This window comes from Mustela lutreola, chromosome 7 (genome assembly GCF_030435805.1).
Source record: "Mustela lutreola isolate mMusLut2 chromosome 7, mMusLut2.pri, whole genome shotgun sequence".
Taxonomy (NCBI): domain Eukaryota; kingdom Metazoa; phylum Chordata; class Mammalia; order Carnivora; family Mustelidae; genus Mustela; species Mustela lutreola.
In genome coordinates, this window is record NC_081296.1 from 145,058,072 (window position 1) to 145,073,955 (window position 15,884).

A 15,884-nucleotide genomic window follows, 5' to 3' on the forward strand; every position below is an offset into this window, starting at 1 on the left:
GCCGCTGCCTTCGGCTCAGGTCATGATCCCAGGGTCCTGGGATCGAGCCCTGCATCGGGCTCTCTGCTCAGCAGGGAGCCTGCTTCCTCCTCTCTCTCTGCCTGCCTCTCTGCCTGCTTGTGATCTCTGTCAAATAAATAAATAAAATAAAATAAAGTAAAAAAATAAATAAAAATAAAAATTCTGATTTAAGCAAAGTAAATCAAAACTTTAGTATAATCACACTAATGAAAGTATTCTCTTTTTTATATGTCCCAACTTCTAAAATCAAGTTCTTTTAAAAATTTTAATCCAATTGTCCACGTCTAACAATCTAGGTGTATACTAATTAATTAATTGTCAATCAAATATTAAACATTTTAAAGTTAACACAGATAACGACTGTTATGCTTGACACAAATTGAACCTGACAGTAAGCTCAAGACTGACCACCCCAGCTCTGTCTACGTATGGAAAAATGACAGGTGCATCTTGCCCTGCCTGTTTTTTTTTTTTTTTTAAAGATTTTATTTATTTATTTGACAGACAGAGATCACAAGTAGGCAGAGAGGCAGGCAGAGAGAGAGAGAGAGAGGGAAGCAGGCTTCCTGCGGAACAGGGAACCCGATGCGGGGCTCGATCCCAGGACCCTGAGATCATGACCCGAGCTGAAGGCAGCAGCCCAAACCACTGAGCCACCCAGGCGCCCCGCCCTGCCTGTTTTAACCCTGTTTTCACCCTGGTTACTTACCTACAGAAGAGCGTCAGTGGGAGGTGGAAAGGAGAAATCTGATTGTTACTTTGATCTCTTCCTGTTGGCCCAGAGATTTGGTAGTCATCTTAATCATCAAACTCTTCAAAGTAGACATGCTTTTAACTCCCCATTATAGATGATGAAACTTAGGCTCAGAGAGGTTAAGCAGTTTCTTCAAGGTCACACAGCTAGTCAGAGATTCAAACTAGCTGGGGTGCAGACTAAGCCAGAGCAGCCTAACTGCTGCGTCTCCATACCTCCCTTCCCAAAGTCAGCTCTGTGTAGCCCTTGTCCAGATCCTTGATTTATCGCAGATTAGCATCCCAAAGAGGATTGTGAGTAATACAGGAGAACATGTGTTGAAAACTATCCGGTCCATATGAGGAACACAAGACATCCTAACCAGAGCTACCACTGTGCATGGGAGACGCCATACAGGCAAAAGTGGTCTCATCATTGTGTCCTAAGAACCATATTCTCCTGAAAAACATGCCTAGTTAAGTAGTAGATGTGCCTCTCAGCAAAAGAAACAGTGATGCCTTTAAGCATCTAATATACCCAGGGTGGCTGTACTTGCATCTTATCCTGAGACAGATAAGACACAACTCAAATAGTGAGACTGGTGTTGTCCTCTGTGGGTCAAATGGAAAAAACAACACAGTTAGGGTACAAGACACCTTAAAGAGATCACGTGGTTCCCGATTAGCAAGACTGGACAGAACATGATAGCGTGATAGAGGGAATAAGCGTCTCTAAAAATACATATTTTTAAAGATTTTATTTATTTATTTGAGATAGACAGGGAGAACATGAGTGCAGGAGGGAAGGCAAGAGGCAGACTCCTTGCTGAGCAGGGAGACCGGACACTGTGCTTGCTCCCAGGATCATGGGATCATGACCAGAGTTGGAGGCAGACCCTTAACTGACTGAGCCACCCAGGTGCCCTGAGCATCTCTAAAAATGGAACAGTCTCTCCATCCCTAGGGGCTGGTCAGAGTAGAAGCACAGCCCAGGAAACTACCCTGGGTAAGGCAGACGGTGCCATGCCAGTGACATCCCAAAACACAGAACCTTAAGCCAAGGGCTTCCATGAGTCTGGTCCCCTTAGCAAGGCAAGGTGGTCCCTGCTGCAGATGCATCAAGCTACCGTGACCGGATGCACTCAATAGTCCGTTCATCTAGCTCTTTGTCTTCCAACGATGCTCATCGACAACCTTTATGTCTGTCAGCTCCGAGGGAGAAATGTACCAGACATGTGCACTTGGAGTTCTGAGTTCCATGGCAGACATACTTCTCACTATTAAGTGAATAAACTGCCAATCTGCTTTTTCACTGGCCAAGGTACGCCTATCCCAGGAGATAGATCGGCCATCAGTGTGTGGACAAAAGGGACATGCTCAGTTGACAGCTGGCCTTCGGGCTGTGCTGAATGCACCAGGCCCACCCAGGAGCACAGCCCTGCCCATCCAGACTCAGCTTGAGCTGCTTTCTCCGATACCTGCCCCTCCACTGCCCGCCATCGTGGTCATCACCATCGTCCTGAAAGTGTCCCTCAGCAGATAAGACCAGTTATGCTCACCCTCCTCAGTCAGCACCCCTGCAGTGTCCTGTTTACTTCCTTTACTTGGCCTCCTCGTCTGTCAAATGGTAGTAATAATGATCACAACCAAAATGGTGGCTGAAATTATATAACCGTTAAGAGCTTGGACACTCTGCCAATGGAAAGTCTTCCCATCAGCCTGATTGTTGTTATTAATTAGCCTGATGAAATACGAGGCTTCAGTTCCACAACTCTTTGGACCATTTTGAAAGGAATGACCGCTACTGATATTTTGAATTCTGTTGGAAGTAAATATTTACTCCCTGGTTACAAATGTCACCGAGTTTCTGGAGCATTGAAGCAGGTTTTGGCAGAAGTGATGGAGCTCTTTTTTTTTTTTTTTTTTTTTTTTTTTTTAATGAGTATATTTTTTAAAACTAGAATAAATGAACTGTGCTAGAAAGTAAAGTATGATTAAAGACCCAGTCAGTTCAGAAATAATACTCATGAGAAAATAATCTCAGCCCTCTCACACTGGACCAGAAATTCTATGTCATTGTTTTCTTTGTAAGAGTAATACGACTCATATGTGGAATTTAAGAAATAGATGAACATAGGGAAAGGGAAGGAAAAATAAAATAAGATAAATTTGGAAGGAGAGAAAAACTGTGAAAGACTCTTAACTCTAGGAAACAAACTGAGGGTTTCTGGAGGGGAGGTGGGTGGGGGGCGGGGGTAACTGGGTGACGGGCATTAGAAGGGCGTGGGATGTAATGAGCACTGGGTGTTATACACAACTGATGAATCACTGACCTCTACCTCAGAAACTAATAATACACTCTATGTTAATTATGTTGAATTTTAAGTAAAAAATCTTTAAAAAGTAATATGATAGCGTATACTACTCAAGTACTTTGTTTTTCGTACTTTTAGTACTTTTGTGTAATGCTTGAGTACTTGAGTCCTTTAGTTCTTCAGGATACTGTATGTTAGTAAAATTGAATTTTAAATTAAAAAGTTTTAAAAAAGTAATATGATAGTTTGTAATGCTCAAGTACTTTGTCCTTTAGTTCTTTTCAGTACTTTGTTTTTAGTATTTTAGTACTTCTAGTACTTCTAGTACGTCCAGAGCACATGTCGTTGAGCATTGTGTCCCCCATATGTCAGTCAATGCACATAGTAGATGCTCACTAAGTACCTGCTAAGCAGAATGAACAGGAAGGGCCGCTGCCTGATTGGGGGGCAGCGCTGTGAGGACGAAGTGGCCCTGACCACAAAGGCCGGCCGTGGAGGAAGTGACTCTGGAGGCTTGACAGAAGAGTCAGCCTGCAGGACCCCGAGACATTCAGGAAAGGGCCCCCTCGAAGTAAAGAACACTCTGTCAAGCCATCGAGTGTGCACAACTCACCGGCCAGTCCTTGTTCTCCTTTTGTAGCCGATCAAGATCTGCATTCTGGGTCCTCCGGCTGTGGGGAAGTCCAGTATTGCCGAAGCCTTGGCCAAGCACTACAAGCTGCATCACATTAAACTGAAGGATGTCATCTCCGAAGCCATAGCGAGACTGGTAACATTTCTAACTGCTTCCCTGGGAATTTTTATACCTCAAAAGTGCTTTCCTTAGTCTCGTAATAAGGAGGCTGCTAATGTTATGTGGCATCCTGCAAAGAGATTTGTTATTTTCATTGGAGTTTCTTGTTGGCCCCAGTCATGAAAACAGAGCCTCCCACAGGACGTTCCTCTGTGAGATGGTAGCGCCCTTCATGATGCCCTTGAAGTCTAGTCCGTCTCCAGCTGTGGCTAAGACATGTATCTTGTATTCTCTCTGTCTACTGGAACATTTTCAGGTTTGGGGGGGGGTTGTTTGTTTTTAAGTAGGCTCCACGCCCAGCGTGGGGTCCAACGCAGGGTCTGAACTCACCAGCCTGAGATCAAGACCTGAGCTGAGATCAAGAGTTGGAAGCTTGAGGGACGCCTGGGTGGCTCAGTTGGTTGAGCAGCTGCCTTCAGCTCAGGTCATGATTCCAGGGTCCTGGGATCGAGTCCCGCATCGGGCTCCTTGCTTGGCAGGGAGCCTGCTTCTCCCTCTGCCTGTCACTCTGTCTGCCTGTGCTCACTCTCGCTCCTCTCTCTCTTACAAATAAATAAATAAAATCTTAAAAAAAAAAAAAAAAAAGAGTTGGAAGCTTGACTGACTAAATCACCGAGGCAGCCCCATTTTATTTTTAGTTTTTTTTACATCTTAGTGTGTCTTTCTCAGAGTATTATCAGACTATTTATGAACTGCTTTAGAAAGAAAGAGACTACTGGAGTGCCTTCATGGCTCTGTTGGTTAAGCTTCCGACTCCTGATTTTGTCTCAGGTCATGATCTCAGGGTTGTGACATCAAGTCCCTCATTGGGTTCCGCACTGGGCATGGAACCTGCTTAAGTTTCTCTGTCTCTCTCTCTTTCTGGCCCTCCCTGCCGTGTATGCACACACACACTTTCTCTTAACAAAAGAGAAACTATTTTCTTAGAAAAAAAAAAAAAAAGACTATTTTCTTAGAGCCATTTTAGGTTCATCGCAAAACTGAGAGGTAGGTACAGAAATTTTCCGTACATCCCCTACCCTTTGCGTGCATAAGCGGCGGTGTTATCAACATGCCCGCCAGAATGGTTCCATTAGTTACAACTGGTGAATCCACACGGATACTTCATTAAGACCCAAAGGCCACTCTTTGCTTTAAGCTTTGTTCTTGGTGTTACACATCCTATGGGTTTCGACAAATGTAGAATGACACATACTCACCATCACAGTATCACACAGAGTAGTTTTACTGCCCTAGAACTCCGCCGTGCTCTGCCTATTCGTCCTACCCTCCCCTCAGCAAACTGCTTTTTATCATTTCTTTGAAAATGTAGCGACTATGGTATATTTCCTTAAATGATTACTAGAAGTCTGAATCTCTACAAAATGTGTTTCCTTCAAGTAAGATACAGCCTGACACCTAGAAAAGGGTTGACTCTTAAGCAGTTCTGGTGTTAACACAGAAATGGATTCTTCTCCTAAAATAGAGTGAGAAAAACCTTGAGGCTCTCAGCCATCTCTGTAGATACACGCGTCCTGACGACTTCCACAGTGACCATGGGTGAGCGTGTTCCCTCCTTGGACACCAGCCTTTTCCAGAATCACCCACCAGACGATCTGTGAGTAGCAGATCCATGCAGGGCATCGTCCAATTGGAATATCCCTGTGCTATGTAGGAGGCGATTGTCACACCTAAGGATGAAGGGGAAGATGAAGAAGAAGGGGAGGAGGAGGAAGAGGAGAATGTGGAAGATGCCCAGGAGCTCTTGGATGGCATCAAGGAAAGCATGGAACAAAATGCAGGTAGTGTGCAAGGCCAGGGGCTGCTCTTGTTGACCGGCTTCGTGTCCTTGTTATAAAAGATTACTTGTTTGCTATTTCAAGTCCAGAAAATATAACAAAGAAATTTCAATCATAATCTCATCCACCCCAGTGGGGAAAAAAATCACCATTAATATTTTGGTGACTATCTGATCATAGGATGGGAAAGAACTACCTAAGTTAATAATAATGAAAGACAAGGGCACCCGGGTGGCTCAGTTGTTAAGCATCTGCCTTTGGCTCAGGTCATGATCCCTGGGTCCTGAGATCAAGCCCCATATTGGGCTCCCTGCTCAGTGGGGAGCCTGCTTCTCCTTCTGTCTACTGCTCCCCCTGCTTGTGCTCACTCTCTCTCTCTCGCTGTCTGTCAAATGAATAAATAAAGTCTTAAGAAAAAGAAACTTTAAAAATGATAATAAAAGACCAAATGTGTACTTATAAATATTTTATACAAATATTTTATAAATATATATAAATATGTATATATGTGTATATATGAATATATTTAAATATAAATATTTATACAAATATTTTATATCAAAAATCACTAATTAAAAGGCAAAGGACAAACCAGGAAAAGATATTTGCCACTAAGTCAGCACTAAGATGATGAAGACTTAATATCCTTAATATATAAAATGCTCAGGCAAACTAATAAGAAAACCATTAAGTCCTTACTAGAAAAAAGAGATGGATGACATGGAGCCATAAACACATGCAGGAACAAATACAAATAAATGGAAAATACCCTTACTCATTTGGTAACTTTAACCAGTTTGTTGAACAGGCTCACTGGAGTGAGGGGTCACTTTAAACACAGACTCTGGACTCATTCTTTCTCCACCCTTGGACAGGTTCAGGCTGGTTCTCCTATGCAACTCCTAGATAGTAAGTCAGTCGTCTCTTTGTTCATTCTTTAAGAAGTCCATTCCAATCAAATAATTGCAAGCTGTGTTTTGAACTTAGATGTTTCCCAGGGATCTTGCTACTTGGCAGAAATGAGCATCATTTATTCAGAAACTAACTAAACTAAACTAAATCAAACTAACATTTGATTTAAGTAGACAGTCGAGATCCTCCATCAAGCTGGTTTTACTGGTGTCATCTGTGGACTAGGCCAGTGTGTGACCACCGGACTCGGCTCCGTTGGAGTGTCTCCCCTCACTACCCTCTCAAGCACGTTTGGCTTCTTTCCCCTTACCTCCTCCGCTCCTCTTTGCTGGTGGCTGTTTCTGATCCCCCAGGGTAGGGCTGGCATGTGGGAAGCAGGGGGAAGGACAGAGGCATGAGCCCGTCCTGGGTCCTAGGTGACAGATGGCTCCTTCCTGCTTTTGCCCTTCACACACTCTCCCACTGAGGACCGCCCGCTGCATTCCTTGGGGCACAGCGCTTGACTGCCCTGCCCACTTCTGGTCTTCGGGCACCAGCCCTGTGTCCCTACAGGTGGTCCTCTGCCCAGCCACTCGTCTTCATGGGTTCTGGTCCTTCCATGCCTCCCTCTGAAGGTATCTCTCCCCCTCCTCTCGCCCCACGCCGCTCCAGTCTGGTTCTTAGGGACGGACATAGGTTTGTATGCCCACCACGGATGTCCACTTCAAGCAGGTAGATGATTCGCTGTGTCTTGGTTTCTGCTTCGGTATGGGCTGGTCCAGGAGGAAGTGGCATTTAGAATCCCAGAGATGTCCCAGAGGAAAAGGAAGAGACACAAAAAACCCGTTTATAAAACTTTTTTATTTATTTATTTATTTATTTATTAAAAAGATTTTATTTATTTATTTGACAGAGAAAAATCACAAGTAGATGGAGAGGCAGGCAGAGAGAGAGAGGGAAGCAGGCTCCCTGCTGAGCAGAGAGCCCGATATGGGGCTCAATCCCAGGACCCTGGGATCATGACCCGAGCCGAAGGCAGCGGCTTAACCCACTGAGCCACCCAGGTGCCCCTATAAAACTTTTTTAATTAAAAAAATTTATTTATTTATTATTTCTTTTAAAGGTTTTATTTATTTACTTGAGAGAGAGAGCGAGTGAGCTCAGAGGCAGAGGGAGAAGCAGGCTCCCCACTGAGCAGGGACCCCAGTGCAGGGTTGCAAACCAGGACCCTGGGACCATGACCTGAGCCAAAGGCAGATGCTTAACCAACTGAGCCACCCAGGTACCCCTATTATTATTATTATTAATTTTAGTTAAGAAGGCTACATACCCAACGTAGGGCTTAAACTCATGACCCTGAGATCAAGCATCGCATGCTCAACTGACTGAACCAGCCAGGTGATTCTTTTTTTTTTTTTAATTTTTATTTTTTTAAAGTCATCTCTGTGTCTGACATGATACGCAAACTTCCGACCCTGAGATCAAGAGTAGCATGTTCCACTGACTGTAGAAAACCCAGTGTAGTACTTTGAGATAAAACACTGCCTCTGCCCCACCTAGGAGACAGCTGGGAGCCGGTATGCAGCTTTCAGAGAGACTAATGGGGTCCTGGCTGCCACCGCTTCGGGGAGGGAAACACCCCAAGATAAGACGTTGTGTAATGAGGACACCTGGGAAGGAAGTCTGGCAAGGTCGCGTTAGAGGGCAGAGGGCTGGGATTGTAAGGAATGTACAGGCGTCCACGGCCCTGTGTGTATGCTTGGTAAGCCTGAGGGCTAGAGCCAGAGCAGGGCGCCGGGAGCAGTGAACAGCGCTGCCCCAAGCAAGGGCAGAGGATGCAGGCAAACAGGATGAGACAAAGCCTGGATGATATTTATTGGACAGAGACATGTCATTGGGCTTTGCAAAAACCCAAAAGTCATATCCAGAGTGTGTATCAGGATGGTCTGAAGTCCCGACGGGGCTCTTGGCGGCCCCGAGGAGGTGAGCACACCCAGTGGAATTTCCGTGCAGAGCCGAGGACAGTGGCGGTGCTGCTCAGACGCCACCAGGGCCTGTCCTTGGCAGCCGACTCTGTTCTCCCCCCAGATGCCAAGAAAGGCCACGCTGGGTCAGCAGCCTCTGCCTGGAGGGGCCCTGAAAGGGGACAGAGGAAGTGGCCCACAGCCACCCACCGCCTACAAGACTGAATAGTTCATTCTGTCCCCTTTAACCTTAGGAAGGTTGTTTTTGTTTTGTTTTGTTTTCTCCCTCAGGTTTGTCCCCAAATCCTTCCTGTTCATATTTACCTGAATCTAGAACATGGACCTTGATTGTGTGTGGACAAAACAAGACCTTTGATTTCCCTGCACAGACCTACCTAGAAATTTCACAGCCCGAGTGAGGACACAGAGGTCAGCTCGATTCTCCCCTTGCACGATCCAGTTTGTTTGTAAATGACTCCAACGATTCCAGTGAGACAAATTTCACAATCCCAGCGCAGCAGGGCACCTCGGGGTGCCGAGAATTCCACTCCAGTCCTGACAGTGCAGCTGGAATAGGGCCTTGCTTAAACCCGAATGCACCGGTCACGGATTCTCCGTGCTCACTTTATGGTTTTCGAAAGCATTGTGGGACGATTGAAACAAGTTGGTTGGGTTCCAGGGTCATTGGACTAGTCTTTCAACTTTTCTGTGAGTTTGAAAATAAAAATTGGGGGCACCTGGGTGGCTCAGTAGGTTAAGCGTCTGCCTTTGGCTCAGGCATGATCGCATGGTCCGGGGATGGAGCCCCGCATTGGGCTCCCTGCTCAGCGGGGAGTCTGCTTCTCCCTCTCCCTCTGCCTCTCCCGTCTGCTTGTGCTCTCTCTCTCTCTCTCTCCCTCCAATGAATACATAAAATCTTAAAAAAGAAATGAAAATAAAAATTGGGGGGGGGGGGATGTATGTAACTTTATCAACTTCCTAGTGTCTACGCTCTGCATGGAGTATTTTAAAACCTTGGATGCACCTATTTTTGAACCATGTTTTAGTAATTAGGAATATGGATTCATATTATTTATTTACTGGCAGACACACAGCGAGAGAGAGAACACAAGCAGGGGGAGTGGGAGAGGGAGAAGCTAGCTCTCCACTGAGCAGGGAGCCTGACATGGGGCTCAAACCCAGGACTCTGTGATCATGCCTGAGCCAAAGGCAGACGCTTAACCTACTGAGCCACCCAGGCGCCCCTCATACTAGCATTTTAAATATTACTTGAATGCGATAGACTTAAAATTAAAAAACAAAACAAAACAAAAAGCAGGTGTCGTTTTGAAGGCTGTCCAGGAGGGCTCTGTTCATTCATTTTAAAGCAGAAGTGACAGTCCTCTTCCAAGGAGCTCCACACTGCCAGGGTCGGGGTGTATCTCTAGGAGGTCAGCGTTCTCTAGAGAGAGCCACCTGGGCCTGGCCCTTTGTGTGCTCACATGCCGTAATTATCAGAAACTGCGCTAGAGGTCCCTTCTCGCATACTGAACACTTCCGCTCTGAAGCAGACGGAGTGCATGGCAAAGCTGGGGGCTGGAATCAAGGGAGGGATGCCTGGAGGGGCTGAAGCCTGGTTTCTGAATATAGATGTGCGTTTGCCTCAGCAACAGAACCTTCGGAAATCAGAAATAGACTGCTTAGATAAAACTCGTCTTTGAATTTTGCTGAATCCCTCGACACTTTACTTGGCTCTATTTCTTTGCATCACTGTGAACCTCCTTACTGAGAAACAATGTCAGATCATTTCGAGGAATTTCATTATGCAAAATAACACCTTCGATTTTCTTTTTTTTTTTCTTTTCTTTTCTTTTTTTTGTCTCAGCCCTAACATTTAAATTTCTGAAAGACATAATTAGTTTTGAATCAGTTACTGCTTAACGAGTCATGTGTCAATGATAGAAGAAAGAAAAGGTGTTTCAATGACATCATTTTATTGTCATTAATTCAGTGATTAAAAATAGCAGGGGCGCCTGGTTGGCTCAGTGGGTTAAGCTGCTGCCTTCAGCTCAGGTCATGATCCCAGGGTCCTGGGATCGAGTCCGGCATGGCGGGGTTGGGGGGGTCTCTGCTCAGCGGGGAGCCTGCCCCCCAACTCTCTGCCTACTTGTGATCTCTGTCTGTCAAATTAAATAAATAAATAAATAAATAGCAAAAACCCCGATGCTAGGTTGGCTCAGTCTGTTAAGTGTGTGACTCTCGATTTTGGCTTAGGCCATGATCTCAGGGTTGTGAGATGGAGCCCCGTGTCTGAGCTGCTTAAGATTGCCCCTGGGGGACCTAGGGGGCTCAGTCAGGTAATCGTCTGCCTTTGCCTCAGGTCAGGATCCCAGCACCCTGGGATTGAGTGAGTAGGGCTCCTTGCAAAAAAAAGATGATCTCCCTCTCTCTTTCAAACAAAATTAAAAAAGGAGAGAGAGAGAGAGACCAAAACTATTTTATATCGTAGACCCACTGATAAACTAAAAGTATGGTGTGAGCCTAGAAAGGGCTTTGTAGATCAGTCACTCAAAGTTCCCACCCCACGATGCGGTAATGCCCACATCAGTAACGTAAAGGCAGGGCCAGGTCTCAGAAACAGTGGCCGTCTGATGATTGTGATAGAGTAACATGTGACTGTCACAGGGAAGCTGCATCATTTGATCCTTCAACCGTTGTGGCAGTTTTAGGACAAACTTCTCCATCCTCAGCGATGCCATGCACCGCAGGAACCGGGCGTCCAAGGCTCCGGAGGGAACTGTGTAGTAGGGCCAAGGTCGTGAGTGCAGATTTGGAGAGACCCGGGTAGGGAGGATGTTGGTTCCTGCAGCTTTAAAGAGAACCGTGCCTCTGAGAGTTAGATCAAGCTCGATTTTTTTTTTTAATTTTTATTTTTTATAAAAAATTTTTTTATTTATTTATCCAACAGACAGAGATCACAGGCAGAGAGGCAGGCAGAGAGAGAGGAAGGGAAGCAGGCTCCCTGCTGAGCGGAGAACCTGATGCGGGCCTCGATCCCAGGACCCTGAAATCATGACCTGAGCAGAAGGCAGCGGCTTAACCCACTAAGCCACCCAGGCGCCCTCGACTTTTATTTTTTTAATTTTTAAATTTTTTTTTATTTTTTTAAGATTTTATTTATTTATTGGACAGAGAGAGATCACAAGTAGACAGAGAGGCAGGCAGAGAGAGAGAAGGAAGCAGGCTCCCTGCTGAGCAGAAAGCCCAACATGGGACTCGATCCCAGGACCCTGAAATCATGACCTGAGCCGAAGGCAGAGGCTTAACCCACTGAGCCACCCAGGCGCCCTCGACTTTAATTTATTTTTTACTTTCTATTTTTAAGTAATCTCTACACCCACTGTGGGCCTCGAACTCACCACTCCAAGATCAGTTGCATGCTCTACCAACTGAGCCAGCCAGGGACCCCAAGCTTGATTTGTGTTCCGATGCAGCAAATATTTATTACTGTTATTCCATTATTAATAAGTCATGTGTTAACAACACATGTGAATACTATCTCACTTAACTCTTACAGCACAAACATTTATTGCTATGTATTAAGGTTATTATTACCATGTCTTAAGGCTAGAAGGCTACAGATGAAGGCGTAATATCAAAACAGAATTGAGTGAACTCTGCTGGCACACGGGAATACACGTTCCACTTCACCCAGAAGTTGTGACTTCACCCAGAAGAAAATTTGGGAACTGCAGACATCAGCATTTTTTTTTTTTTTTTTTTTTTTTTTTTTAAAGATTTTATTTATTTGACAGAGAGAGATCACAAGTAGGCAGAGAGGCAGGCAGAGAGAGAGAGAGGAGGAAGCAGGCTCCCCGCTAAGCAGAGAGCCCGATGTGGGACTCGATCCCAGGACCCTGAGATCATGACCTGAGCTGAAGGCAGCGGCTTAACCCACTGAGCCACCCAGGCGCCCCCAGACATCAGCATTTGTTTCTGTTCTTTATTGCAGACAAGCACATGGGGTTCTCCTATTTTATTGTGCATTACAGCTCAGTGGATCATGTTCAGAATACAAAACCACATATTTGTAACTTTAAGGGAAAATAAAAGATTTTCAGTAGTTACTTGGACTACACAACAATTTTGAGATGACTTTGTAATCCCCATGAATAATGTGACTCCCTAGTAATATATATATTTTTCTTTTTACCAGGCCAACTAGAAGATCAATATGTAATTAGATTTATCAAAGAAAAGTTGAAATCAATGCCTTGCAGGAATCAAGGTTATATTTTGGATGGATTCCCGAAGACCTATGATCAAGCTAAAGACCTGTTCAATCGTGAGTTCGAGCGTTCCCCTTATTTTTTATTATTTTTTTAAAGATTTTCTTTCTTTCGGGATGCCTGGGTGGCTCAGTTGGTTAAGCAGCTGCCTTCGGCTCAGGTCATGATCCCAGCGTCCTGGGATCGAGTCCCACATCGGGCTCCTTGCTCCGCAGGGAGCCTGCTTCTCCCTCTGACTCTGCCTTCCACTCTGTCTGCCTGTGCTCGCTCGCGCTTGCTCGCTCTCTGACAAATAAATAAATAAAATCTTTAAAAAAAAAAAAAAGATTTTCTTTCTTTCTTTGTGTAAACTCTACCCCCACCGTGGGGCTCAAACTCATGATGCTGAGGTCAAGAGCCGTGTGCTGTGCGGACTGAGCCAGCCAGACACCCCTCCTTCATCTGAGTGCTCACCTTCAGATAAGTTGCAACATATCATAGTAATAGTGACTCAGTTAAAATTTGAACATCAGAGGGACTGTCTAAAACACATGCTTTTTCTGTTTATCGTTAGTTTTCTAGTTAACTTCTAGTTAAATATTTTAATATTTTGCTGAGGGGCTGTCCACAGTGATAGCACGTAATAAATACGAGAATGTATATTTTGTTTTATTAGAAGAAGACGAGGAAGAAGAAGAAGAAGTCAGAGGCAAAATGTTCCCCTTTGATAAACTAATCATACCCGGTAAGTTTAAAATATTTATTTCTCAAAGGTCATATTTAGAGGAATGCCATTTTGCACCCAAACCATCTTTTTTATGTCAATAAAGCAGATCTTTCTCCGCCTGCTCTTTTTTTTGTCGGGGGGTGGGGTGTAAAACGATACCCTTAAACATAAGCTCTCAAGCTAGGGAATGTATGGGAGGCAACAATCAGAAATACAGGAATATTAAGTTCTGAAATGGACAGGAGTCTTTGAGAATGTTTGTTTCTGCTGCTCCCTCTGGGAACGAAGCACAGGGAGGCCAGTCCCCTGATGGTTTGACTTCTGAGCCAGTTGGCAAGACCACCAGGGACTGGGCCCTTCCTCCCGTTTTTGGTGGTAGCCATGCCCTCATCTTTCCCATCTTTCCCAAATCCAGGGTTGAGACTGGACAGGTGCCGAGCTGTTCACTGTTCACGTAGATACACAGATGTTGCACAATGTCCTCTTGGAAGTAAAGTGTAAACAACTTATTCCATGAAAAAGGATTTGCTGACTGTCAGCCTGGCTGACATTTCTTGTGACCTTGTCTTGAACTTTTAAGATTGTTGTTTTTTTTAATCAGTTTGCATGCGATATCATCATAGGAAACACAAAAACAGCTTTTCTCAGCAAGTGAGCCCGAGGTCATCTCTTAGGATTGTAGGGGGAGCATGCTCGGTTGCGTCAGAGTCTGCACGGGAGTCAGTGTATGGCTGTAACCCTCTCCCCTTGGTCCAGGAAGAGCTTGCCATGAAGCTACTGGAAGCACCGGGGCCCCCAGAAAGCAGTCATCCTCAGGGATGTAGTTACTATTTATTTGCCTGAGGCCCTGAAGCCTGGGGCAGGGCGTTTGCAATACTAAAGGGGCGGGTTGTCTCAAATTTCCCATGAACATAAGTGTTGGGCTCGGAAGAAGTTAAAAACTAAAGTCGACTAAATAACCAGATCTCTCTGGTTTCTGAGAGTTTATCACTTCTGGGCAATATTCATTCATTGCAAACCGCCTGCCAAATCCTTAGCACTGCCCTGAACTGTTCGTCCATCATGTGTCCAGAACCGCACGAGATAGGAATTCCTTGAACCTTTCTTTGCACAGTCCTGCCAGGCTGCAGTTACTCCCACGGTTACCTGATCCAGAAGCGAAAGCCCAGAGACTTACCTGAGACCATTTCCCTGGTACACGAAATGGCTTAAATTCAAACTCGGTCTCCTCTTTCCTCTGCCTCCAAAACACAGAGTTAATGAAACCCTTCCAGGAAATGGAATCACAAACGTGAAGCGCTCAGATTCTTAACTGTGGTCTACTGGGCTGCTCTCCCTCTGCTGGACATGGTCCAAACGGGTCAAATGTGTCATCTCTTTGGAATGTTTAGTCTGCTCTTAGTAAATTATCTTCTTTCTGGAAATGGTCATTATTTTCTGTCTTCCTGGAAGAAATGAGAGGATTGTCTCATCTGTACTCAGAGAATTTTAATACAGGGAGGTGGCTGGGTGAGGACAGGAGAGGCTATTGCCATTGAAAGAAGGGACCCCAGAGTAGGGGGTATACCGTCTAGATCGTGTGGGGAAATGAGCCAGGTTTGGTCAGGAAGTAGGAAGCAAGAAGCAGTGAGGGGAAGCCTAGGCCATTGCCTTAATTGGGGTTTCTGCGGGAAAGGCAAGGCAGGGCTGAGGAAATAGCCATTTTTTTTTTTTTTAAGAGGATTGGCTACTTTGAGCCAGTTCCGGTGGGTTTTGCTCTCTAGTTCCCTGGTGCCTGGCTCTGGGATGGTTTAAGGCAAGGGAAATATTAGCGGCTTGATGTGTGAGATTTATAAACGGGGTGGTCACTTTGCACATGACGGCCATTCTCCTGAGTAAGTAGTTGGCCATCTTTAGGAATTAGCCAGTCCTGAAAGAGGCAGTCTCTCTCCAGGTCTGTAACGTTCCCCCTGAGATGTCAAAACATCGTAAGATACAGAAAATAATAAATCTGATTAATACAAGTCCCCATGCTTGATTGGAGTGGTGACACACTTGAGTCTATGGTTGACCCAGTCATAGGTGGTGTTCTCTCTCCTTGATAAACCACTGCCTTTTATAACGGCTGCTAGCCTGCATCTAGGTCAGTTCTTTTCAGATCTCGTGGTTGAAGCCGGTTAAGTTTAAACTCATACCTGCTTGGGGCTCCTGGCTGGAGCAGTAGAACACGCTTCTCTAGATCTCAGGGTCATGAGTTTGATCCCCACATTGGATGTGGAGCCTATTTAAAAAAATGAAGATAAATAAATATAGTTGTCTGTTTGCTTACTATGGAAAATATGTTTTAGGGACACCTGGGTGGCTCAGTCATTAAGCATCTGCCTTTGGCTCGAGTCATGATCGCAGGGTGATGGAGCCCCGCAGTGGGCTCCTTGCT

General features: G+C 45.1%; 1 protein-coding gene across 4 annotated transcripts in view; it reads left to right on the top strand.

Annotated features, from left to right (window-relative positions):
- The window catches only part of AK7 (adenylate kinase 7), a 77,634-nt gene that overhangs the window by 50,832 nt on the left and 10,918 nt on the right, over positions 1–15,884 (top strand). For all 4 annotated transcript variants that reach the window (XM_059183055.1, XM_059183056.1, XM_059183058.1 and 1 more), the window contains 4 exons: positions 3,709–3,837; positions 5,516–5,642; positions 12,690–12,818; positions 13,418–13,486. In XM_059183055.1, coding sequence (XP_059039038.1) covers positions 3,709–3,837; positions 5,516–5,642; positions 12,690–12,818; positions 13,418–13,486 — 454 coding nt within the window. The remainder of the gene's footprint in view (positions 1–3,708; positions 3,838–5,515; positions 5,643–12,689; positions 12,819–13,417; positions 13,487–15,884) is intronic.